The sequence below is a fragment of the Chelonoidis abingdonii genome, chromosome 24, assembly GCF_003597395.2.
Source record: "Chelonoidis abingdonii isolate Lonesome George chromosome 24, CheloAbing_2.0, whole genome shotgun sequence".
NCBI lineage: Eukaryota > Metazoa > Chordata > Testudines > Testudinidae > Chelonoidis > Chelonoidis abingdonii.
In genome coordinates, this window is record NC_133792.1 from 2,943,420 (window position 1) to 2,968,925 (window position 25,506).

The 25,506-nt window shown below is 48.7% G+C and overlaps 2 protein-coding genes and 2 pseudogenes across 2 annotated transcripts in view; 1 reads left to right on the forward strand and 3 right to left on the reverse strand.

Moving 5' to 3' along the window:
- MAMDC4 (MAM domain containing 4) overlaps positions 1–6,864 on the forward strand; it is a 65,232-nt gene extending 58,368 nt beyond the window's left edge. The window contains exons 25-28 of the mRNA XM_075060684.1: positions 665–792; positions 3,524–3,638; positions 4,462–4,640; positions 6,237–6,864. Of these exons, the coding sequence (XP_074916785.1) occupies positions 665–792; positions 3,524–3,638; positions 4,462–4,640; positions 6,237–6,302 (488 nt within the window). The 3' untranslated portion in view covers positions 6,303–6,864. The remainder of the gene's footprint in view (positions 1–664; positions 793–3,523; positions 3,639–4,461; positions 4,641–6,236) is intronic.
- A 1,705-nt stretch (positions 6,865–8,569) lies between these two features.
- On the reverse strand, positions 8,570–11,391 carry LOC142045914 (transforming growth factor-beta receptor-associated protein 1 pseudogene; annotated as a pseudogene).
- A 3,816-nt stretch (positions 11,392–15,207) lies between these two features.
- Positions 15,208–16,031, reverse strand: LOC116819233 (transforming growth factor-beta receptor-associated protein 1 pseudogene; annotated as a pseudogene).
- Positions 16,032–17,790: 1,759 nt separating this feature from the next.
- The window catches only part of EDF1 (endothelial differentiation related factor 1), a 21,025-nt gene continuing 13,309 nt past the window's right edge, over positions 17,791–25,506 (reverse strand). The window contains exons 3-5 of the mRNA XM_032770785.2: positions 20,756–20,916; positions 20,047–20,140; positions 17,791–18,343 (exon numbers count right to left, since the gene is read on the reverse strand). Of these exons, the coding sequence (XP_032626676.2) occupies positions 18,282–18,343; positions 20,047–20,140; positions 20,756–20,916 (317 nt within the window). The 3' untranslated portion in view covers positions 17,791–18,281. The remainder of the gene's footprint in view (positions 18,344–20,046; positions 20,141–20,755; positions 20,917–25,506) is intronic.

Here is a 25,506-nt window from a genome sequence, read left to right on the forward strand (position 1 = left end):
GGCAGATCCCCACCCCTCCCTCCACCCTGAGGTGCCTCCCCCCTTGACATCTCCCCTCCCCGACCTGGGGAGCCGTGCGGCAGCTCCCCGCCCCAGCTCACCCCTGCCCCGCCTCCTCCCCGAGCCGCTGTTGCTGCTCCACTTCTCCCACCTCCCAAGCTTGCGGCACCTAAGCTGATTGGCACCGCAAGCCTGGGAGGCGGGAGAAGTGAAGCGGCCACGGTGTGCTCGGGGAGGAGGCGGGGCAGGGGTGAGCTGTGTCGGGGAGTTCCCCTGCATGCCGCCCCCCCATTACTTGCTGCAGGTGCCCTCCCCATGCCCCCCTGCCCCAGCTCCCTCCGTCTCGGTTGCCTAATAGGTTGCACTGGCCCTGGTGATGCTGCACAAGAAGTCAGGTGTAGGGGTTGGAGCTGGAAGCCCAGACTCATGGGTTCTAGTCCCAGCCCTGACACTGACTGGCTGTGTAACCCTGGCAAGTCACTGCTCTCCCCATCCCTCAGTTTCCCTCTGTTGTTCTGCGGGGGGGTGCTCAGGTTTACCCCCCAGTGTCTGAGCTGCTCTAGGCCCTGTGAGTGGTGGGGTTAGCCCAGGCAAAGGCTGAGCTCTGGGCTGCTTTCCCTGGGTGTCTGCATTGACCTTGGGCCCCGTTCCATCTCTGGACCAGACAGCGGTGAGCTGAGGGTGAAGCTGTACAGCATGGCAGGGGAACTAACAGTCTGGTGCGCCCGAGGGCACCAGGGCCACGGCTGGCGGAACAGAACCATCTCTGTGCAGAACACTATGGAGTTCCAGGTAATGGTGGGGGGCATGCCCAGAGCTGCCTGGACAGCGTTGGCATGGCTCTGCCAGCAGATCTCCTGCCACAGCCCATGCAGCACTCCCACTGCTGGCAGCTGGTGGGTAGCAGAGATGCAGCCAGCAGGGAGCTGGAGCACTAGTGATGGAGGAGCCCACCTGCTGGCTCACCAGGGGAGAATCAAGCAGGTTGAGTGCAGGGGGCATCCCTGGCCTGCAAGCGGGTGCTAAGCGGGGCAGGTGCAGGGGATCCCTGTTCTTCGAGCGGGCACCTGGCACTAGGGCGAGCTGAGCAGGGCAGGCACAGGGTGTCCCTAGCCTGTGAGCAGGCACCCCACCACCAGCCTTTGCCTTTAGAAATGTGGGTAGTGCACTCTGAGCCCAGGCCCAGCCAATCCACGAGGGGGAGTAAGAGCAAGTACCACGTTGTGACAGACTTCCCTAAGGTGCAACCTGAACTGGGGCACCACTGAGCCCTCTGGGCCCCCTCTCACACTGTGAGGCTGTGACAAGTTGCAATCCTCTCCAGGACTTGCACTCACACAGCCACACACAAACAGGGACACACCCAGCTGCAGTTACATGAAGGTTTCTCTTAGCCACTCATGAACTAACTACAGGGAGGCTCCAGACAGTCCCCTCCAGCTCCTCAGCCTGGGCCCTCAGAACTGTCCTGTCCTGCCCTGGTCAAAAGCCTGGCCAGTGTAAAGTTTATTATCCAGGCCACCCCTCCTCCCTCAATGTGGAGATCATACGCACAGGCTTTTATTAACTGAGCTAAGATTTTTCATGCACTACACTCAAACCACACTGTTTTTAGGTAAAATATAAAACAGCTTTATTAACGACAGAACGATTGCTTATAAGTCATAGCAAACAGCTCAAAGTTAGTTACCTAAGAAATAAACAAAATCGCAATCTAAGTTCTATACACTGGACAGGATTTGGATTAAGCCATGTCTCACCCTGATAGTACAAACAGTCCCCCAATCTTCCATACACAGGCTGCGCCTCCTTCTTTCCCACTTGGGACCCCTCCCCAGTTCAGTCCTTTGCTTTCCAAATGTCTTTCCAGGTGTTGAGTTGTAGGAGGAGTGAGGCCAAAGGGTGATGTCATTTCCCCCTTTTATAGTTTCTTCCATGCAGAGGGAACTTCTTTGTTCCAAGTAAAGTCCCCAGTACAGTTTGTGGAAAACTACAGTCACAAGATGGAGTCCAGTATCATGATCTAGTCACATGCCCTTGCATGCTTCAACAAGTCATGGCAGGGACCGTTACCCATATTCTGTCTAGGAAGTCACAGGAAAGACCAGTTTCAGTGTAGCAGCCACGTTAGTCTGTATCCACAAAACGAACAGGAGTCCTTGTGCACCTTAGAGACTAACATGTATTTGAGCATAAGCTTTCGTGGGCTAAAACCCACTTCATTGGATGCATACTATGTGTTCCATTCTGTGCATCCAGTGAAGTGGGTTGTAGCCCACGAAAGCTTATGCTCAAATAAATGTGTTAGTCTCTAAGGTGCCACAAGGACTCCTGTGCTTTTTACAGGCAAGACCATTAGGTGAGGCTGCCCATTGTGTTCACTGATCGGCTGTTACCTTGAACAAGGTGCTGGCTAGACCCGATGTAAACTAACTTGTGGGAGTTACCCAGGAGCAGACACATGTGAGATACTGATACAATGTTCATAACTCCAGACACAAATAGGGTGACCAGACAGCAAGTGTGAAAAATCAGGACAGAGGTTGGGGTAATAGGCACCTGTATAAGATAAAGCCCCAAAGATCGGGACTGTCCCTATAAAATCGGGACATCTGGTCACCCTAGATACAAAGGTGACACCTGCACACAAATGGGATAATCATACTCAGCAAACCAGGGCCGGCTTTAGGAAGTGCGGGGCCCAATTCAAACAGTTTCGATGGGGCCCCGGCAAGGAAGACAAAAAAAAAAACCACACACATAAAAAAAACACGTGGGGCTTGTACTCACTGGGTGGTGCTCCAAGTCTTCGGCGGCACTTCGGCGACGGGTCCTTCACTCGCTCCAGATCTTCAGCGGCACTGAAGGACCCACTGCCAAAGTGCTGCTGAAGACCCGGCGTGCTGCCAGGTGAGTAAAAATTAAAAAGGTGCCTCAAGCCAGGGAAGAGATTCTCACTGGGCGCGGGGCCCTCTTAGGTGCAGGGCCCGATTCGGGGGAATTGGTGGAATTGGCCTAAAGCCGGCCCTGCAGCAAACTGTAACTTTTCCATTGACACCTCCCATGACAGGTTTTGTAGAAGATGCATCATAATTACACATAATCCTCTCACTGTGGGGACTATGGAGCGCAGTGTCACACACGTGTCTGTGCGTTTGTGAAGCAGCTCTAGGGCTGGTGGATGGTGCCCATGCAGCTGGTTGGCAGCACCAGCTCAGATGCCCCAGTGGAAATAGCCCAATGGAACCAACCTGCCGCCCGCCCCTGAGCAGGCTGAGATCAGTTCCTTGCCAAGGCCATTTGTCTTTAGCCTCTGGTCACAAGGTGCCATTGGCTTAGGGGGCAGTGGGCTCTCTCCACCCTGCAGTCAGGCCCCTGCTCCTCTCCTGGCTGGGTGCTGCCCCAGCATCCCTTCCTCTGGAGTGCCCTCCAGTGTTGGGGGCTGAGCAGTGAAGCTGTTCTCCCATCCCCCTTCCCTGGGTGCTGTGCTGGGGCTCAGGCTGGATTCCCGCTCTCCCTGCAGATTGTCTTTGAAGTGGCCAATGGCAAGTGGCCTGCTGGGGGAACCATCGCCTTGGATGATATCACGTACCATGCTGGAGAGGGCTGTGATGGCAATGGTTTGGGCCAGATGGAAGGTGAGGCCGAGTCCAACCCAGTCAGAGGTCGGAGCAGCTGTGCCTTCAGCAAGGCACTACTGCCGAGCACCCCTTTCCCCACCCATCGGTGCAACCTATGGCACAGCCCCCATTTGACAGGACAGGGTGGGGCGGGGAAACGAGTCACCTGACTGTACAGAGAATTAGAGGCAGAGTTGGGCATAGGACCCAGGAGTCCTGACTCCCTGCCCCTTTGCCTTCTGCTTGTACACTGGCCTGCCTGGAGCTCTCGCCCTGGCCCACAGCAGTGGGCTGCTCTCTCCTGCTGCAGCTTGCCCCCTTCCTGACACCGCTGGGGCAGGCCATGTGGAGGCGGGGAGGAGAGGCTGAATACTCTTCTGGGCCTGCTGTGCCAATGGGGCTCCCTGGGCAGGCAGGGAGGGGGAGACGAACAATGGTGCTGGTCTTGGGGGTGAGCTGGGAAAGCAAGGCCAGCAGCCAGGGGAGAACAGGAAATGGTAGAGGAGGGCAGCCCCGGGCTGGAGCTAGTCCCTGCTCTCCCATGAGAGCCTCTCAGGAGGAGGGGCCTGTGAGTGAGGCCACTGAAGAGTTAACGCTTGCAGTGATAGTTACTGTGGCCTTTGGCCACTGCTCTACCCTTGTGCTCTCAGGAGAGCTCGCTGAGTCAGGCAGCTGGGGATGTTAGGCGGGTGGGGGAGATGAGCAGCATGGACCCCTTGTTGCAGATTGATCCCCTGAAACCAGGTGCTGGGGCCTAGCTCACCTCACTGGTGGCGATGGTGCAGGGGCCTGGCCCAGCACAGTATCTTCCACTGTGCTCAGCACTCGCTTCTGCTTGCAGGTGGGAAACCTGCCAAAGGCGCTGTGGCAGCAATGGTGATTGGCATTCTCCTGGCCACTGTCTTCCTGCTCCTACTAGCTTGTAGCATGGGCTGCTGGCTGAAGAGGAGGGTGGCAGCGGGCAGGATGCCAGAGGAGAGGGCCGCCAGCCAAGGCTTTGACAACATCGCGTTTAGAGATGTAAGGAACTGCAGCTCACTCTGCCTGTGCTTGGGGCTGGGGCAAGAGAAGGGCCACTAGGGGCTTTGCTTCTTTATCCAGCTGCTGCCTTTAGAGCTTGAGCATCAGTCAAAAAGGACTGACTAGGAGGGGGAGGGGGAGGAGAGAGATGAATGACTGAGAACTGCCACTCTAAGTCCCTCCCCCAACCCCCCCTGCCCAACAATGCCAGCTCCCACCACATTACAGTTGCAGGTAATCTGACACCCGCCAGTTCTTTGGCCTTTTCCATCCCTGCAGGACTAGAAACTGTTCACGCTGTGAGTTCACTGTGCAGCTACCCCCACCCCCACCCCGCAGACTCAGCAGTGAGGCTGCACCCAACCCTGCCCCAGCACAAGGACCTGGCCTGCCCCAGAAACATTGCAGGGTCCTGCCCATCCCTGCCAGGTGCACCAGGTGTGGCCAGGCAGGCTCCAAGTGTGGAGGGGATTAGTGTGGGGCAAGCTGGGTTCAGGGGATCTGGATTCACAGGGGCATGTTGAGGGGGGTCCCAGATGTAATGGTAATGGAACTCTGCAGGGGGGTCCAGGTGAAGGTGGTTGGGGCTCAGTGGAGGAGGTCTGGACTTGGGGGNAGAAAAAATGACTAGAAGAGACTGGGGCAGCTGGAATGGGGATAGAGCTCAGCGGGGGGCGGGGGGGTATCTATATGCAGCTGGTTGGGACTCAGTAGAGAGGGGATCCAGGTGCAGGTGGCTTGTCAGGGTGGTCCAGGTGCAAGGGAAGTGGGGCTCATCCGGGGCAGTTCTGGATGCAGCTCGTCGGCAGGGTCTAGGGATGAGGGGGTCGATGCACACGGGTGGGGCAGAGCAGATCCCTGTACAGGGATCCCTCCTCCTGCAGCTGAGGAGCAATGGATGCAGGAAGCAGTGGAGGTGGGGGGAGTTTTCAGAGCTTCCTACAGCCAAGGGAGAAATCTGGGGGGTGGGTCTGATGCAGCCCCAATGCCATGCAGGGAAAGTGGAAGTCCCATCCTCCCCAGCTCAGCCAGAACTAGCACCTGAGCCCAGGGCAGCGTAGAAGCCACGAACCAGGTCTTCTCCAGGCCTGTCCCCTGCCCTAGAGTGATTTACCTCTCTTGTGGCTGCCCCAGGCACCCAAAACACACTGCTGGGAAGGGCTGTATGACCGCTCTTGTGGCTTCCCTTTGCTGCTGCACCAGAAAGTCACTTTTCTGCAGGGAAGCTAAGAAATCTGCAGCAGAAAAATTCTGTGCATGTGCAATGGTGCAGAATTTCCCCAGGAGTAAAGTTGAGCAGCTTATCAGCTTTGGCTCCATGCAGCAATACGGCAGCCAACCACAATGGTGGAAGGTTGCACAAGACCCCTCACTGACTGCTGGCTGGATGGCAGCTGTGAACTCCTCAAACCCTCCTCTTTAGAATAGAGCAAGAGGTGGTAGTAGACACCACAACCATCAGTGCTGCTTGATGTTCTTCACCCCGTGACTATTACATTTTCCCCCCCTTTGAGCTGGCTGGCAGGGAACAGTCATACACTGCATTAGATGGGGCCTAAGCTAATTACAACCATTCCTGCTCACCTTTAATTCCAGGACAGGGTCACTATAACTCCACTACCTGTGGATGAGGAAACAGAACGAGATGTGAGCCTCCCATAGTAGGCACCTACTTGTACTGTAGCTGCACATACAGAATGAAACACGGGTTCGGCAAGGCCTCGTGCTCCTCCAGCAACACTGGGCTCAACTTTCATTTCCAAGGCTACTCTTGAAACTGTTTTGCCTATTGACTAAAATGGAAGCTTTTGTTGAGACAAACAAGGTCAGCTGGAGGGAAGAATACAAGCCCCTTTTTGAACTTAGGAGAGTATGAACAGATCCTGTATAACAACTTCCTGAAGCATGTTCAAGAGAGTCCATCAGTGCTGTCATATTCTTGCAGTTTCCCCATACAGTATTGCCCTTTCCATATGAAGATCTGTCCCCTTGCTTTTATCTAAAATAAAATGAATTCTATAAATGTCAGATTTCTGAAGAAGACTGTGTAACTTAGTCTGTGTTTCAGTCTCTTCCATACAATTGTCTGTAGTCACAGATTTTAGCTGAAGCACTGCCTCCAAATACAACGCAGCTAAGTGGGTATGGTACTTTTTGTTCTCTATTTTTCTAAGACTAAGTATACTCTAGCTATTTAACAAATGACTTAGAGTATTGGTTAAGGCAGGGGTCGGCAACCGATGGCACGCGGGTGCCTGCTGGGACCCCACGGGCCATTAAAAATCCTGCCAATGCTGCAAGCCGCAGGTCCGCAGTCCCAGGCCGGAGCGCTGGCCGAGCACAGCAAGCTGCCGGCGCCTCCCCAGCCTTCCCACAGAGCCCTGCCACTGCACACACAGCACTTTAGGGGCTGGGGCTGTGTACTTCCGCGGGGCAGTGTTGGGCTCCGTGGAGAGGTAAAGACGCTCCCCGCTCATCCGGAACCCTGCTGTTGCGCGCATATCACTCTGAGGGGCAGGGCGGGGCTCGGCTCGGCTCGGCTGCACACACGGTGGCAGGGCTCCAGATGAGCGGAGAGCCTCATGGTCAAGGGGGACAGTCAACGGACGGGGGCAGAGTGGGTTGGTTAGGGGTGAGTGTCTCTGGAGGGAGCAGTCAGGGAGCAGGAGGAGGTTGGATGGGACATGGGAGTCCTGGGGTCTGTTTGGGTGGTGGATAGGGGTCAGGGCAGTCAGAGGACAGGGAGCAAGGAGGGTCCTGGGGGAGCAGTTAGGGTGGGAGGGGTCTCTGGACAGGGTGGTCAGGGGACAAGGAGCTGGGGGGGTTGGATGAGTCAGGAGTTCTGGGGGGGGGCTGTCAGGAGGCAGGGGTGTGGAGAGGGGTTGGGGCAGGCAGGGTTGTATGGATCCAGAGTTCTGGGGGTCCTGTCAGGGGGTGGGGAGTGGTTAGATAGGCATGGGAGTCCAGCGGGTCTATCTGGATGCAGGGGTGTGGATAAGGGTTGGGGCAGTCAGGGGACAGGTAGGGGGTAGGATCCTAGGGGGCCAGTCGGGGGACAGGGAGGCTTAGATAGGGGGTGGAGTCCCAGGAGGAGGGAGTCAGGACAAGGAGCAGTGGGAGGTTGGAGGTTCGGTGAGGGGCAGTCACCCAGCCCTCAATCCTGAGCCCTCCCACACCCCTAGTCCTCTGCCCTGAGCCCTGCACCCCCACACCTCCCTCAGGCCCCTGCCCTGAGCCCTTCACCCCCCCCATGACCCCAGCCCTGACTCTGGCATCCCCACACATACCTAGCCTCCCTATCCTGACACCTGCACCCCCTCACATGCCCCCAGCCCTCTGCCCTGACTCTTGCACCCTCCACATCCCCAGCCCCCCCCCATCCCATGCACCCCGCGCACCAAATGGGAGTCACGTTCCCACCTGCGTCCCTCACATCAAATGGGAGCTGCCCAGGTAAGTGCCCCCACACCCAACCCTCCTGCCCCAACCCTGAGCCCCCTCCTTCATTCTAGCTCCTGGCCAGACCCTTCACCCCCAGCCCTGTGCTCAGTGCACTCCCACCCTCAGCTCAGTGCAGAGAGAGGAAGAGAATAGGCCAGAACCACGGAGAAGGTAGGTACCCACTGTACGTGGGCAGGGCCGGGACCTCAGACCGGCAGCGGGCTGAGCAGGTCCAGCAGCCGGAATCCCGGCTGGCAGGAGCCAGAGCACTCAGCCCACAGCCAGTCTGGGGTCCCTGCTGCTGGCCCCGCACAGCCTGCTGCCGGTCTGGGGTTCTGGCTGCCAGCCCCTTTCCAGCTGGGGTCCCAGCCGCAGGCCCCACTCAACCCACTGCCAGCCTAGGTGAACAGAACCCCAGACCAGCAGTAGGCTGAGCGGGCCAGTGGTGTAAGATCAACATTTTAATTTTAAATGAAGCTTCTTAAACATTTTGAAAACCTTGTTTATTTTCAATACACCACTAGTTTGTTATATTATATATAGACTTGTAGAGAAAGACCTTCTAAAAAACATTACAATGTAGTACCGGCATGCGAAACCTTAAATTAGAGTGAATAAATGAAGACTTGGCACACCACTTCTGAAAGGCTGCCGACCCCTGGGTTAAGGCATATCATGACATCATCTGGCTTAAAGCTATTTCCTTGTTCTTCCAAAGGCGTTTTCATAAAAATTTGTACTCCAAGCTCCTCACTTTTCTGTAAAACCCATTCACCATACTTCCACAGTAGTGCTTGGTTTGAGCAGAAGGTAAGGAATTCTATTTTATACTCATAAAGGTCCAAATGTGTAGAATCTTGAATGTCTCCATTAAACTATTTTAATCCATAACTGAAGTGCTGCAGCATCCTGATCAGTGTAGTGATAAAGGAGTCTAAGCGCAAAATCCTGTGTGTTTCTCCAGCCAAGAAGCACTATCTGTCAGAAGACAGAAATTCCGAGACTAGTAGATCTGGAAGGCTTTCATAATTAGCCTCTGCACATAGCTTGAGCACAGCTGTAGCAATATCTTCCTTGTAGCCATTTGCAACTTCAGTGCTGTGGCCTTCACTCAAATAGTTCAGGAGGAATGGTTAGTCATCTTCTGCTGATCCCCTTAGGCCAGCTGGTTTAAATCAGCGTACTTGTAAAGAGGCTGATGAGTCCGTATGAATGAAGAGGGGGCAGGCAAAAGGAAGGGGTAGAGTGATCAGCTCCCAGACAGTCGCTTCTGAAGAGTTCTTTTGCTTCTAGGAACTGAAGCTGTACAAAGTGTATAAAACCTGCTTGCTGCAAGATTCATTTGTACATTACCTGAAATTTCTCTTTTGGAATATTCCCAGAAGATTGGGGTTGGAAGAAATCTCAGGAGGTATCTAGTCCAACCCCCTGCTCAAAGCAGGACCAACCCCAACTACATCATCCCAGCCAGGGCTTTGTCAGGCCTGACCTTAAAAGCCTCTAAGGATGAGATTCCACCACTTCCCTAGGTAACCCATTCCAAAGCTTCACCACCCTCCTAGTGAAAAAGTTTTTCCCAGTATCCATCCTAAACCTCCCCCACTGCAACTTGAGACCATTACCCCTTGTTCTGTCATCTCCCACCCCTGAACAGCGGAGCTCCATCCCCCTTGAACCCCCCTTCAGGTAGTTAAAGGCTGCTATCAAATCTCCCCTCATTCTTCTCTTCTGCAGACTAAAGCCCAGTTCCCTCAGCCTCTCCTCATAAGTCATGTGCCCCAGCCCCCTAATTACTTTCATTGCCCAGCTTTTCTAAATAGTCCTTAACCTGTTCTTTCACCACTGAGGCCAGGTCTACACTGCGACTTTAAATCGGTTTAATGGCCGATATACCGATTTAACGCTGTACCCGTTCACATGACGTCGTCATTAATATCGAGTTAAACGGCTCCTTAAATCGATTTCGGAACTCCTCCCAGACGAGAGGAGTAGCGCTAAATTCGATAGTGATAACTCGGATTAGGGTTCGTGTGGCCGGAAATCGACATTATTGGCCTCCTAGAGGTATCCCACAGTGCACCACTGACCGCTCTGGTCCGCAATCCGAACTCTCAGTCCAGCGTCCGTGGACTTGAGCGAAAGTCGGTACCTTTACAGTTGAAACCCCGCTATAACGTGATGTTTGCGTTCAAAAAATTCCATTGGATAAATGCGGGTGCGGTATAGTGGGTTTCAAGATTATGGCTCCTAGAGCGATCCACCCAGTGCACCACTGGACGCTCTGGTCGTGTCAGTTTAAGTCAGTGGTCCAATGCAGTGCAAAATCCGTAGATGCTTCTGTGACCATGGCCTATGGTGCGCTAGCGATGTAAACTCTGAGAGTGAAAGCACATCAGGTATATCCCGAGGACCTTCTCGAAGTGCGCAATTGTTCCCTGCTATTCGACGTGTCCATCCTCTTGAATAGTGACAGCACCGGAGTGCGGGGGGGCAGCGCGAGCTGCCGATGCGTGTTCATAATTGCCAAAGTAGCTGCCTGCACATTGAATAACTCTTACGGGAGATATACTAGATCTGATCGCTGTTATGGTGAGGACAAATCTGTCTTTATCTAGAGCTCCGTTAAATGAAACAGGAAATGCCAACAAGCGTTTGTGAACAAACATAAACTCCAGGATACACAGCCGGTGCGTGCGACAACCGTAAACGGGAAAGCCAGAGGGACTTCCAAACGGATGACTCATGGAGGAGGGGAGGGAGGGAGGAAAGGGGGTAATGAGGGACTACAGCTACCAGTCTCCACAGCAGTCTCTGAAACTATTTGCCATTCTTGGGCTGAGCGCCCCATGTCTGTAGCTTTGATATACACCGTTTCTTGGTGGTTCACGGAAAGACTTCATCAGTCTCTTCCCCTCTCCCCCAGGCGCACGGTGAAAGATAAGTAAAATAAATAATTCCTTGAAGTACTGTAAATGGTCACCCTCTGGCGTACTGAATGCTGCTGGCAGATGAGTACGCGAAGGTGTTGACAACGGTCAGGATTACCGTTGTTTTTGATCTCAGGGCCTATGATTGCTGTGGCTTATTGCGAATTTGCTCAATGCACTCCGGGAAAAAGCGCGCAAAGGGTTGTCTGCTGCCTTCACAAAGGAGAGGTGAGGGCTGTAGCCCAGCACCACCCAGCGGCAATGTTTTCTGCCCATCAGGCACTGTGCTCTCAACCCGGCAAGATGCGGAACTACGGTAAGCTGGAGGATACAGGCTACCTCACAGTGCACCGCTCCTGAAAATCGATGGTAGCTTTGGCCATGGACGCAACAATCGATTTCGTGATCCCACTGTGGACGCGCTAAACCGATTTTATTAGATCTGTTTTGTAATATCGGTTTAAGCTAATTCGAAATAATCGTGCAGTGTAGACGTACCCTGAGGGTTGCTCACCTCCTCCCCATATTGTGCTGTCCATTGCAGCAATCTGGGAGCTGATCTTGTCTGTGAAGACCGAGGCAAAAAAAAAAGCATTGAGTACTTCAGTTTTTTCCACATCATCTATCATTAGGTCGCCTCCCTCATTCAGTAAGGGTCCCACACTTCCCCTGACCTTCTTGTTGCTAACATACCTGTAGAAACTCTTCTTGTTACCCTTCATATCCCTTGCTAGCTGCAACTCTAATTGTGCTGCATGCTTGAGCAATATTTTTGTACTCCTCCCTTGTCATCTGTCCAAGTTTCCACTTCTTGTGAGCTTCCTTTTTGTGTTTAAGCTCACTGAAGATTTCTGTTAAGCCAAGCTGGTCGCTTGCCATATTTGCTATTCTTTCTGCACATTGGAATGGTTCCTGCACCCTCAATAAGGCTTCTTTAAAATACAGCCAGCTCTCTTGGCCTCCTTTCCCTTTCATATTAGCCTCGCAGGGGATCCTGCCCATCAGTTCCCTGAGGAGTCAAAGTCTGCTTTTCTGAAGTCCAGGGTCCATACTCTGCTCCTCTACTTTCTTCCTTTTGTCAGGATCCTGAACTCGACCATCTCAGGATCACTTCTGCCCAGTTTGCCACCCAATTCTACTTCCCCTCCCAATTCTTCCCCACTCATGAGCAGCAGGTCAAGAGGAGCACAGCCCCTAGTTGGTCCTCCAGCACTTGCACCAGGAAGTTGTCCCAAACACACTCCAAAAACTTCCTGGAGTGTCTGTGCACTGCTGATATCAGAATGATTCAAGTCTCTCATGAGAGCCAGAGCCTGTAATCTGAAAGCTTGTTAGTTGTCCGAAGAAAGCCTCGTCTACTGCATCTTCCTGGTCTGGTGGTGTCATAGCTTTCCTACTTAGATCTGAGCCTTAGAGTTCAGAAAATAAGATGCTAGCATAAATTCCTCTAAGCTTAATTACCAGCTTGGATCTGATAGCGCTGCCACCAGACAAAAATTCCAGTGTTTGGCTCACTTTGGTCTCCCCAAAACCTTCCCTGGGGGACCCCAAGACTCAGATGCCCTCAGTCTTACCACAAAGGGAAATAACCCCCCTCCCCTTGTCTTCTCTTTACTTCCTCCCCAGGCTTCCCCTCCGTGGGTTATCCTGGAAGATTACTGTACTTAAACTCCTTGAATTACAAAACAGAGAGGGCAATTTACCTTCCCCCCTCCTTCTTTTTCCCCCTCCCAGTCTTTCCCTGAGAGAGACCGTAATCCTGGCACAGGGATTTCTATCCCCTAGAGCCTCACTTAGAAAAGAAAATCCAACAGGTTTTAAAAAGAAAAGCTTTATATAAAAAGAAAGAAAAGACATAAAAATGCTCTCTGTATCAAGATAACAATATACAGGGTCAATTGCTTAAAAGAAAAATATGAATAAACAGCCTTATTCAAAAAGAAATACAATTTAAACATCCCAGCAACTACACACACGTAAATACAAAAAAACAATAAAAGCCTATTGTTTTTCTACCTTTGTACTCACAACTTGGAAACTGAAGATTAGAAGCTTGAAGATAGAAAGATCCCTCTCATAGCCAAAAGACAGACCAGAGAACAGACAAAGGGACACACACCCAAACATTCTCTCCCTGAGCTTTTAAAAATCTTGTTTCCTGATTGGTCCTCTGGTCAGGTGTTTGGTTCCCTTTGTTAACCCTTTGCAGGTAAAATAGACATTAACCCTTAGCTATCTGTTTATGGCAGGTAGTCTATAGCAGAGGTCCACCACAACATCACCCTTGTTGCTCTCGCCTCTAAACTTAACCTCAAGACTCAACAGGCTTTTCTCCAGTTTCATACTGGACCTCTGAGCAACCATACAGTGCAACTCATCCACCTTTTCTCTCCCGTTGTCCGTCCTGAAGTTTATACCCATCCATGACAGTGTTCCAGTCATGCGAGTTACCCCACCAAGTCTCTGTTATTCCAATCACATCATAGTTCCTTGACTGTGCCAGGACTTCCAAATTCTTACTGCTTGTTTCCTAGGCATCTTGCATTCATGTACAAGCACCTAAAATAACTAGCCGATTGCCCTACTTTTCCAGTAGGGATCAGGAGGCCTCCCCTGTTGTAACCTCCTCCTTGTGTTTCCTCCAGTATCCCACTTCCCCACTTACCTCAGGGCTTAGATCACCATGCCCTGGCGAACCTAGTTTAAAGCCCTCCTCACTAGGTTTGCAAGCCTGCCTTCGAAGATGCTCTTCCCTTTCCATTAGGTGGATCCCATTTCTGCCTAGCAATCCTTCTTCCCGGATCATCTCATGGTCGAAGAATGCAAAGCCCTCTCTCCGATACTACCTGTGTAACCAGGCATTTACCTCCACAATTTGATGGTCCCTACCAGGGTCTTTTCCTTTAATAGGGAGGATGGACTAGAACACAACTTACACATCAAACTCCTTTATCCTTCTTCCCAGAGCCACACAGTCTGCAGTGACCCACTCAAGGTCATTCTTGACGGTATCATTGGTGCCCATGTGGAGAAGTAGGAAGGGGTAGCGATCTGAGGGCTTGATCAGTCTCAGCAGACACTCCATCACATCCTGAATTCTAGCTCCAGGCAGGCAGCACCTGTCTCGAGTTTCCCGGTCTGGTCGGCATATGGATGACTCCGTTCTCTTTAGGGGGGAGTCCCCGACCACCATCTCCTCCTCTTGCGAATGGTGGTCGTGGAACCCCCTCCCTAGGACAGTGCATCCTATGCCTTCCAGTCAATGGGGTCTCCCTTCTGATCCCTTCCCTCAGATGAGTCTTCCAAACCATTCTCCACCATAATACCTGTGCAGAGAGCCTGAAAACAGTTTCTTACCTCTATCTGCATTCGAGGTAAATGGGTTCTCCTCTTTCTTCTTCTGGAGGTCACATGCTGCCAATTTTCTTCCCTGTTCTGCACTGCACCCTCTGATTCTTTAGCTTGCTGTACCAAACGCTGTCTTCTATCCAGAAAATCTTCATTTTCTCTGATGCAACACAGGGTTGATACTTGGGTCTCTAGTCCTTTAACTTTTTCTTCCAATATGGAGACCAGTTAGCACTTTGTACGCATGAAGTCGCTTCTATCCTCTGGGAGAAAGACAAATATGGCACATCCTGTGCAGGTCACAACAGCTGATCGCTCACTATCCCATAACGTCTTCCTTCTAAGAACCTCTTCAGTGTTGAATTTACTGCTCACAGAAGCCTGAAAAACAACAACCAACTCTGTGGGAACTCCCCCAAAGCAAACTCCCTCTGTTTACCTGTCTTCTGTTGGCTGTTCACTTGGTTCACAACTGGCTGCTTTTTTATATGTTCCTTCGGGCTCCCTTTACTAAGATTAGGACTTCTTCCACTCTGACTGGTTAGAAGATCTTGAATCTGCCTTTCCAAAGGTAATGGCACCACGATGTACACACCTTTATTGGTAGCTATAATTACCTTCGCTTCAAAGTCTTGTAGGATGTGGCCTTCCTTAAAAGGTAGGGTCTGTTTTCCTTGCTGATCCAGCATGCATGCACGCACTGTAATAAACTTCATCTAGAGCAACTCCATAAGGAAAACACAGGGCTGCTCCAATCATGGTCTCTGACCAGTGCACAGGAGCACTCTGGGAAATGCCATACTGTGACGAGTCCACTGCCCTGTCCCTCTTCCTGGACCCGCTGGCTGTCCCAGTAAAGTGCAGAGGCGCCTCTAGTTATGCAGCACCCATGGCTTTATTTACACACACAGTTCTCCCACCACCAGTGTTGAGCTATATACAAGGCATGCAGGGTTAGTTCCCTTTTCCTGCAGTCAGCCCACAGCTAAGAGACTGACCTTTCCCCTGGCTGGCTTTTCTGCTGGCTCCCAGCCCTTATAACTGCTGACTTGTCAGACCCACAGGTGGAGCCAATCCGCAGGCCAGGCATCAGGTCTGTTTCACCAGCCCCAACCTATTTCTCTTGATTGGAGCTGGCTGAGCACAGGTAATTAGGTGCTTTTCCACCAGCACCCTGCTAGACATCCACATTTGCAAACATACCTAACCCAGGTCCAGCCAGCAGAAACTTCTGTCTGCCTATCCTTTTCATAACTGGCCATTTCTCATCACTGCATGGTGCCAGCATTATAATTCAATATGATATATTGTGTAGTGAATGCAAGGCATAAGTAATGACCATCTACCATGGCACAGGATTACTCCATAATGAACATTTCCTGCACTATCTGGACTCTATCCTCATACACCAAGAACATCTGGATGGTCTGCCGTTTCAGTAAGATAATGCAATCTTCTACACAAAAAGGGTCCCCACTCATAGGGTTTTCATTTAATGTGAGTGTCACAACTCCCTTGATTCTAGCTCCAGTGGGGATAGGTTCCAGGTTCATCATGTTAACTAATATTACTGGGTTGTCACAAAGCACCAGTAGCTGCTGAGTGTTGAAGCTGCTTTCAGCTCACTGACCGCTTTCTTGAAGCCAAAGTGTTTATGCAGTTGTTTGGTGTTTAATGTTCACTTGGGGAAAACTGGAGGGGGGAGAGGGAATGATTCTTAATGATAGAAGTTGAAATTCAAAGAGTTAAGATTTTGCAACCATTAAAACAAACTGTCAACATCATGCACCACTATATATAAAGATCCTTAAACTAAGTTCTCAAGCCGCATTTTTCTGTCAGTTTCCATTATTGATGGAAATGGTCATTTTGGGAGGGTAAGGTGTAAGTGCCATGTAATGATAAATCTAATCCTTCCAAGCCTGGTCATGGGTACCTGCATCAAAGCAGCTGTGAGCACCTCAGAATTACTTCCCCTCCAAGAAGCAGGGTAGAAATGGCCCTGTTTTGTAGCAATCTAGTACTGTTATTCTACAATAAGTACAGCTATGTATCAAACCAATTTCTCCCTTTACAGTCTCAGAAGCTATTTGACTAAAATCCTAATCTTACTCTTTATTAATCTCTTAAACACTATACAACCTTCAGTATGTCAGAGTTATCTTCAAGTAAAAAGAAGTGAGAGTGCTGGTTACTAGAAGCTCCTTAAGTTCAAAGACTGGCCCCCAAAGGGGATAGTACATCAACTGAACTTGGAGACAGAGGTTGCAATAGCTACAGCCACTGCCTTGGATTCAAGTTCAAGCTCTGCCAGTTTGTGTACGACCTTGGGTAAACCACTTACTGTATCTCACCATCCCCTTTTCCCTCCATCAAAGGCATGCTGAGAAGTCAGGGTGAAGGGGCCATGTGCCTGAAATGGTTGCATTGCATTAGTATTCAGAGCATGAGCTAAACTCCCCATGTGCACTGGGCTCCAGGGAGCAGCAGAGAGAAAGAAGAATGGGGTCATTTCGGAGTCCTGCTGAGGAACATGAAGGGGAGTTCCAAGCCCTCAGTTTTTCACACGGCTAAACAAACAGCTTTTGAAGATTAGGTGGCTCAAGCCCTAGTTTCCTATTGTACAGGAATTATTCTTGTTCAGCCTGTTTTCCCACTATCCACAGCTGTATTTGTGGACAATGAAGTACACCATCATTTTAGCTAATAGGAAGCCTGCAGTTTGAACCACAGAATATAGTCTAGAGCTGCTAGCCAACTGGTTCTGCCTCTGTACAAGTACAAGCATATGCTGTGCAAGTCTAGCTTCTTCAGAAGCATCATTCTGAAAACTTGGTTGAAGGGAAGTGTTACATTTCAGCAGAGAAATGTGCCGATTTCATCAGTGTCTCTCTTGCAGTACCACACAGAGGTCATAAAATGCAGTGCTGACCTTACTCAGGCCATGACATTAAGTTACACTGAGCTGTCATCTCTAGCACGAGCCCTGGCAAGCTCAGAATATCTGCACCCATTTTGGTTAAAGGAAGTTTGCCCAGTTCCATTGGGAACTACTGGCTTGGTACAAAAGAGAACGGTGCTGGGTAGCAGTACTTATGTTTGACTAGCTGGAAGTTTCCTGGTTTAGTCTAAGTCACTTTCTTTGCGATGACCTTGCTCTTTGAACCTACCTCCACTGCACTAGAGCCACAGTCAACACCATGACTTGTTTCAGATGGTTCAAGGCTGCTGACCCAGGCCAGACAGAAGAACATGTCACTTCACTGCTTCTGGCAACATCTGACGCTTCCTGTGCTCTCTCTGACTTTAGAGCTTCATGTTATCCTCAGTGCTCTATGCATGTTCCATTACGTGTAGTCCTAGACTCTAAACAGGCGCTGGGGCGGTGAGCCATCTCCAACAGACAGACCCACAAAATGATCACACCAGCTAACTGAAGGGTAACAAACTTTATTATACATCTCTTTCAAACAAGCTGGAGGGAACAAACGTCATTCCAATATAGTGCCCCAAATCAACCCCTTTTCAATACGGATCTAACCAACCCCCACCTCTCCCGAATACTTACAACCCACCCTCCCTTAAAATTGCTCCAATTAAATTATCCTACTTCAGATCACCCCAACTGTCTGATCAATAGCTAGTTCTGAACACCAAGACACACTTTTCTGGCAAAATTAGATGCAGTATTTATTGGGTTTAGTTTCTTAATCTTCGGAAAGGAGAAAGGAAAAAACAAAAAATCAGGAAAATCACTTAAGTTTGCCTTTTTACAGCAGATAGAAATTCTGAAGGCCCCCATCCCACCCCCAAGCAAGTCTGAAATCTCCTTGTTCTGCTTGGCAATATGAAGAGAGATTCTGGTGGTTAAAGAGCACCAGCCAGATGAGATCAGTCTGAACAAACTGATTTCGAGGCTTTGTTTTCATTTCCCTTTTGGGCCAGCCTCAAGTGGTTTTCCAATATCCCTTCCACGTAGCTTAAGGCCTAGAATGACACAAAAAGAAAACAACTTTCAGCAGTTTGACTTGAGTCCTCCCTACATACTTGTCACTCTGAATCCTCAAACAGCCCAACAAAGGAACTAAGGTGGTTGGAGTGAGGGAAGGGAGAAGTCATCCACTGCAAGACAGGACAAGTACACTAAAGGGAGATTTATTTAAGAAAAAAAAATCAGGCTTTATACATAACTGAAAAGAAATTGTAACAGGTACTTAGAAAAATTGATCCTTGCTCAGGTAATTTATAGGACATCAGCAGTCACTGCCTGAAGAATACAAGGGGGGGGGGGGGGAAGATCACTAGTCTGAGAATCACCACTCTACTGACTAAGCATCATTGCAAAAGCCATTTGAGATGGTCTTAGCAGCAGATATCCTAGTCCATTACAAATATCTAAAAATTAAGGCTTTGTATAACTAGAAAGCTAGGCACTCCTCCCACCCCCAATGGCACAATGTATTCACATAACCCTTGTCTACTTGCCAAACACATGACTTTGGATTTACATAAGGCCTTCAGGTGTCTGTCTGATAGTGCTATTTTTGGATGGCACAGAGCAAGTTCAAGACACTGAAACAATGTAAGTTTTCAATGCCTGCAGAGGGCTGAAAGCTTCCGAGTTCCCGCTTCTGAATCAGCAGAAACAATCTTAATGTTAGGATGCAATGTGACACCCCATAGGTCAGTGGTCTCCAACCTTTTTATGCCCAAGATCACTTTTTGAATTTAAGGGCAATCCAGGATCCACCCTGCCCCTTCCCCAAGGCCCCCCCCGTCTGCCTCTCACTCTCCTCCACCCTCACTCACTTTCATTAGGCTGAGCAGGGGTTCAGGAGGGGGCTCAGGCTCTGGGCTGGGGCCAAGTGTTCACAGTATGGGAGGGGGCTCTGGGCTGAGCCTGAGGCAGGTGGTTGGGGTGCAGGAGGGGGTGAGGGATGCAAGCTCGGGGGGGTTCAGGGCTAGGGTAGTGTTGAGGTGCAGGATTGGGTACAGCGTGGTGGCTCTGGGAGAGAGGTCAGGGCTGGGGTTCAGGGTGCAGGAGGGGGTTCAGGGTTGGGGTGCTGCCTCCCACCAAACAGCACTTACCTCCAGCAACTCCCAGTTGGTGGTGTAGCAGGGTTACAGCTCAGGCAGGCTCCCTGCCCCCCCCGCCCCCCCCAGAAGAGGCTAGCGTGCCCGTGGGGAGGGGCGGGGGGCACATGGCTCTGCATGCTACCCCTCTCTGCAAGCACTGCCCCCACAGGCCACAGTTCCCCATTCCAATGGGCGCTCTGGGGGCAGTGCTCGCAGGCAGGAGCAGCACATGGTGTGAGACCCCTGCTCCCCCTGACCCCGGGGTTGCACTGGCCACTTCCGGGAGCAGTGTGGGGCTGGGGAAGGCACGGAGCCTGCCTTAGCAGCAGTGCTGCTACAACGCTAGAGATTGCGATCAACCAAGAGATCCTCTAGGATCGACCTGTCAATCATGATTGATCGGTTGGTGACCACTACCATAGGTGAACCCATGAAACAGCACTGACATCAAACCCCCAAGTATCCTACCGGCGGAGCAACACATGCTGCTGCCCTAGAGAATGCTGGGTGCAATGGAAAGGAGTTAAGTGTAGATGTTCATCATCAACAGCAGCAGCATCCCTCTCCCCCCCCACTGAAGCGGTTTTAGATGCTACTATGCATCTGACACTCACCGATGGCTCTTTCGATCTTGCCCAGAACTTGATTGTTGGGGATTGCTCTTCCGCATTCATAGTCAGCAATAACTTGTGGTTTTTCATTGATTTTCTAAAAAGAAGATGTGCTTTAAACACATCAGTTTAACAAACAGTGAACATTCAGAAACACAAACCCAAGACATCTCATATTACATGAGTGGCTGCATCTTCCAAGAAGTACACCAGGCTTGCAAGAGTGACTTCTGCCTAACATTGGTTTCTTCTGTCTGCGTGCTACCATGCTGATAACAGTTATATTGTAAAAAGGTCTGCCTCACGCTCAAGAAATCGGAGCGTGTCCATAAGCTACAGCAGTCCAGCAGCATGGCAGATACTTCTGTTTGAAAGCTCAGATATAGATAGGTTTTCAACACCTTACACCAGAAATTACTATGCCAGGGCTAAGTCAGTTAGAGCAGAAGCCATTTTAACTCCAGCCCACAACATAGCTCGCAGTTCTTAAAGAGTGTTCACAGGTTCCAGACAGAGGTCCCTGGTCCACCACCTGAGCTGTTAGTTAACTGCAAAGTTTTGTGGTGTTATATTAACCCTTGACGATACCAGCTCACCATTTACCAGTCAGAAGGCTAACTTGACACCATTTACAACCCAGTGCCCTCACATACACAGAGCCTGGCTGAGGAAAAGCAGGAGTAGAGACCAAACGATACTGATAAGCACTTACCGTGGCCAAATCCTTTTGTGTCAGGCCCTTGCTCTGTCGGCCCTGCTGGATTACTTTGCCCACCTCAAGGGGGACTCTGTCATGGTGCAGCTCCTCCGTCTCCCGATCCAGCTTAGCCGTGTTCTTAGTGATCGAATGCTGCTTGTTCTGGCCTGCGGCCCCTAGCATTTAAACAAAATCAAGAAGAGGCAGGTGTCAAAACCATACTAGAATAAACAAGCACTTTGATGAAAGTCAGTCAACTTCCCCAAGTTTCGTAGAGTTTTCAGCATTCATCACTCCACCCATTCACGTCACCATTAACTTTAGCCAGGTCCCTGTGCACTCCACTGATGTAGAAGTTACCCTAGAATCACTCTTCAGAATCTAAGCTTTTAATTTAAAAAAATCAGCATTGATGATTGCAAAGAAAACCTTTCAAACAAAACTCAAGGGTAACTGAGACAACGTTGCCTGCAGACTGCCTGAAATAAGACCTGAAACAGGTGTTAACTGCTTTATTCATCTTAATTGGCTGGTCTGAAACCTAATGACAATAATCTAAACTATGCTGCTGGCCATTTTACCAGAAGCCCTGTTAATGTTTCATCCTGCAACCCTCCTACCCCAGCTGCCAAGCACTCCAAGATCCCCTACCACTCCCACCACAACTTGTATGTTGGAATTGTACATTGCAGTCTGTGCCATGTTGAACACAGAAAATTTTGGGCCAGAATAAAATGTAATGCACTACCAAAACACAAAGACTACTGGATTATTGGTTTTCATATTTCAGTTTAATATATTAAGTTGACTTTAAACTGCTACAGAACTTCAAGTCTACCACACTGGGGAGTATGAAGGGCCTTGTTTTTGTCTTAAAGCTGTTACTCAATAAAATGTACATGGACCAAGAAAAGTTAAAGTACACTCATTTAAAGGAAGGTAGCTAAGTACCCAAATACTCTCACAATTCATATTATTTTAGTGTACATGTATAAAATAATCACATTGCATAATCAAGCAACAAAGGTAATTCCATCCAAACCTCAGCCTATACACCTGAAAGCTCTATGCCCACACTAGATTACAGATATGTCCAGTTTTGACTTTCTGTAGAACTAGTTTTTGTTTGTGGTCACAGATTTCAGGAATTTCTAGTGTTGTCAGATGAATGGTTAAGGCTGTTTTTCAAACATGCAGAATTACCTCTCTCTTGTGCACGCATTTGCCAACCAAATGGTATATGGGAAAATAATTCTCTGTAGTAACTCAGAGCCTTCCCCATCTAGTGTCTCATTTCCAGATGTAGGGTTGTTTTTTTTTTACTACTGGCAGTCATCAATGGACCATATGCCATTGTAGGCAGTCCCATCACACCACCTCCTCCATAAACTTATCAAGCTCAGTTTTGAGGTGAGTTATGTTTTCTGCCCCCACTGCTCCCCTTAGAAGGGCATTCCAGAACTTCACTCCCCCGATGGTTAGAAACCTTCATCTAATTTCAAGGCTAACCTTGTTCATGGCCAGTTTATATCCATTTGATCTTGTGTTCCCACTAGTGCTTCATTTAAATAAGTCTTCCCCCTGCCTGGTATTAATCCCTCTGATGTATTTATACCTTTTGGTTAGGCTAAACAAGCCAAGCTCTTTGAATCTCCTCTCGTAAGGTAGATTTTCTATTCTTCAGATCATCCTAATAGCCCTTCTGTGCATCTGTTCCAGTTTGAATTCATCTCTCAAAGATGGGAGACCAGAAAAGCACACAGTATTCCAAATCAGGGCTCAGCAGTGCCTTGCATAATGGTACTAACACCTCCCTGTCTCTAATGACAATACCTCACCCCATGCATCTTAGGGCGGCATTAACCTTTTCCACACCTTTTGACATTTGCAGCTCAGTCATCCTGTGATCAGCCAATACACCCAGGTCTTTCTCCTCCTCTGTCACTTCCAACTGATAAGTCCCCAGCTGACAGGGACTAACAACAAGAATTTTTGTTAAGTACATAACCTTGCACTACTAAATTTCACCCTATTTCTATTACTCCAGTTTACAAGGTCATCCAGATCTTCACACTATAGTCTGTCCTCCTTCATACTGGCAACACCTCCCAACTTTTTGTCCTCCGCAAGTGTTATTAGCATAGTCCCACTTGTTGTGTCAAGATATAAAAGACTGAAAGGTTTTGTTGTTTTATTTTATTTTTTTTTTTTTTTTTAAAGAGATCAGTGTCAACTCCCATCTCCCCTGGTTTTACTGCAGGACCCACTGAAGGTCTCAGATGATGATGTTAGTTTTCGCTGAATAACTCAAGGGGTGTGGGTGTTGACTCTTAAATAACAACGTTCCTTCTGCAAAATGTTAACCATTAAAGATAATTCGGGATTAGCAACAACATCCACGAAGTTTTAAACAGTCTGAATAAAAATCCCTTCCCTTCCAAGTTTTCACTCTTTTGGCTGTTGGCAGTTCATTAGATTTCCAGTTATCAGACTCTCCCAAGCTGTAAGAGACCTTAATTTCTAACACCACACACAGAAAAACTTTGAAAAGCAAGAAGAGCACAGTATTTTTGCCTCCATACCTGATTATTAGTGATAGACAAAACTCTTAACTTTAAGGCTTTTGGTTATGTTTCCTTGTTTATTTAGAAGGGCCAATGCGGAACCTTGGAGTCAGGTGCAGTGTTGGAGGGCTATAGTCACCCCAAAACTTGCCTTAACCCCCTCCCCCTTGTAGCCACCCCTCCCAAAACAAAGGTCAAATGAGGTGAAGCCGAGCTTGGGCTAGAGCTGTCTGCTCCTCAGCGTGGGGCCCCCCCAACAGGGGGCAGGCGGCTGGGTGCAGTGCGTCCCTAGAGCGGCTGCCTGTGCAGTCGCAGCCCCACCAGCCAATAGCAGCGCAGGCATGGGACGAGCGGGACATGTGGAGGAATGAGCTGGCATCTGGACTCAGTGAGTGGGATGGCGGGAGCCTCTCTGGGTAGGGAGCTGGCAGGCGACATGGGGAATGAGGGGACGGGAGGAGAGTGATTGGAGTTGTCTTGCTTTGACTGAACTCGCTCCAAACTTAAAGGTCCTTGTCCAGCCACTTTTCCCACTGATGGGGAGGGGTATTATATATTAATCACGCATATTTTATTTTAAATCTGCATTGCCATATAAAATTTCACTCTCAGTAGTGATACTGAAGTTTTAAACAGATATTTCACAGTGATTATTCATGATTCTTTTGCTTAATACATGTGTGTGGGTGTGTTTTGTTAAATGAAAGACTTGAGCTCTTTATCTTAGTTTTATGATTCATGTATGAACTGTTTTCTTTCAAACTCTGATACTAATACTAAATAAGCCACAAAAGGCTTGAAAGTATCAAAGATGGTTTTATATATGCCAATAATTTTATTTGACAAAAGCAAAGTTAATACTCTTTGTAAACTCAAAACAAATTCAAAACAAAACAGTTGTCTGAAAGTGTTTTAATGCTATATACACATCTATGTCATTTATTATATCTTTCTTGGAGGTTATTTTTAGGTTATACAGTGGTTTGATTTCATTTAACAATATAAGCAATACGCCCTGGGTATATTACTAACGCACAGCATTGTATGTGTTTGTTGAACAGGGGGACTTGCATTGTGAAAAATGTTTCTCTGGAATCCGGACATTGACTATACCTTGGCCAAGAAATTTGGACCTGGACAAAAAATAATTGACTGCCCCTGAACCCCACTTCTATTTCCACTTAAATTTATATTTGCTTTCAAGAGTGATCACTATATATAGCTAACTTTATTAGAAGACGGTACTTTAGTGAGCTACAGATGTGTTTTATCCTTTTCCTGATTACCTTATTACAATCAACATCAACAAAGGAAATGCACAAATTTAAAAAATCAACACTCTTAACTTCTCCCCTTTCTTTTCTTAAACTTTCCCTATTAGCCTTAACTACTGAAGCACATATATTATGTATTGTCAGAGCGTCTGCAAAGCAGAGACTGAAGGACTGTTTTGAGTTAAGAGATCTTAAATATTCATTATTTTCTTTAGGGTTTTTAGGGGAAAAGCCACAAAGTATAGACAGAATAGTACCATTGCACTGTATTATGTAAATACGTTTACACTTCTTTAAAAGTGTGTCTTATGTAGATGTTTAAGAACTTTAAATACTCAGGTTGTCAACGTAATAGACTTCAAGAGTTCCAACATCTGTAACGATTTAATTCATAATTAAAAAAGAGTGCAATAGCTATTTTTATATATCTCACTTGTATTTTGAAAGAGTAAATTTATGGAAATATGTATTATTTTGGTTCCATTGCATAACAGTGTTTGCTATGGTTAAAGACTCTTAACAGCTCTATTTTATATAGATCAGCCACAAGGATCTTATCTTTTAAATATTTGCTCCAGGCTGCATTTTTGGATTAAAGAATTTGAGCCCAAATTATATTTTTGGTAGTTTCCCAAAAAAGGCTTCATCTGTTTTTACAGTTTTGTAAATGCAAAATACATAAATGAAGTAACTGATGTAAAAAGCAAGTCTATTTTTTAAAAAGATACAGAGCCCAATTCTCAGTTGCAGCAAGTCCTTTTTACATAATTCAATAAGAATAAAGGGGCCTTGATTTAGGAGCAAATGATGTTTATACCCACTGTAAGGGCCCACTTTACAGAGTCAGAGCAGCGTAAAAGCACAGAAGCCATCTCTGTGGGTGCTCCAGGGTTTGAGCATCCATGGCGGGGGGGGGGGGGGGGGGGGG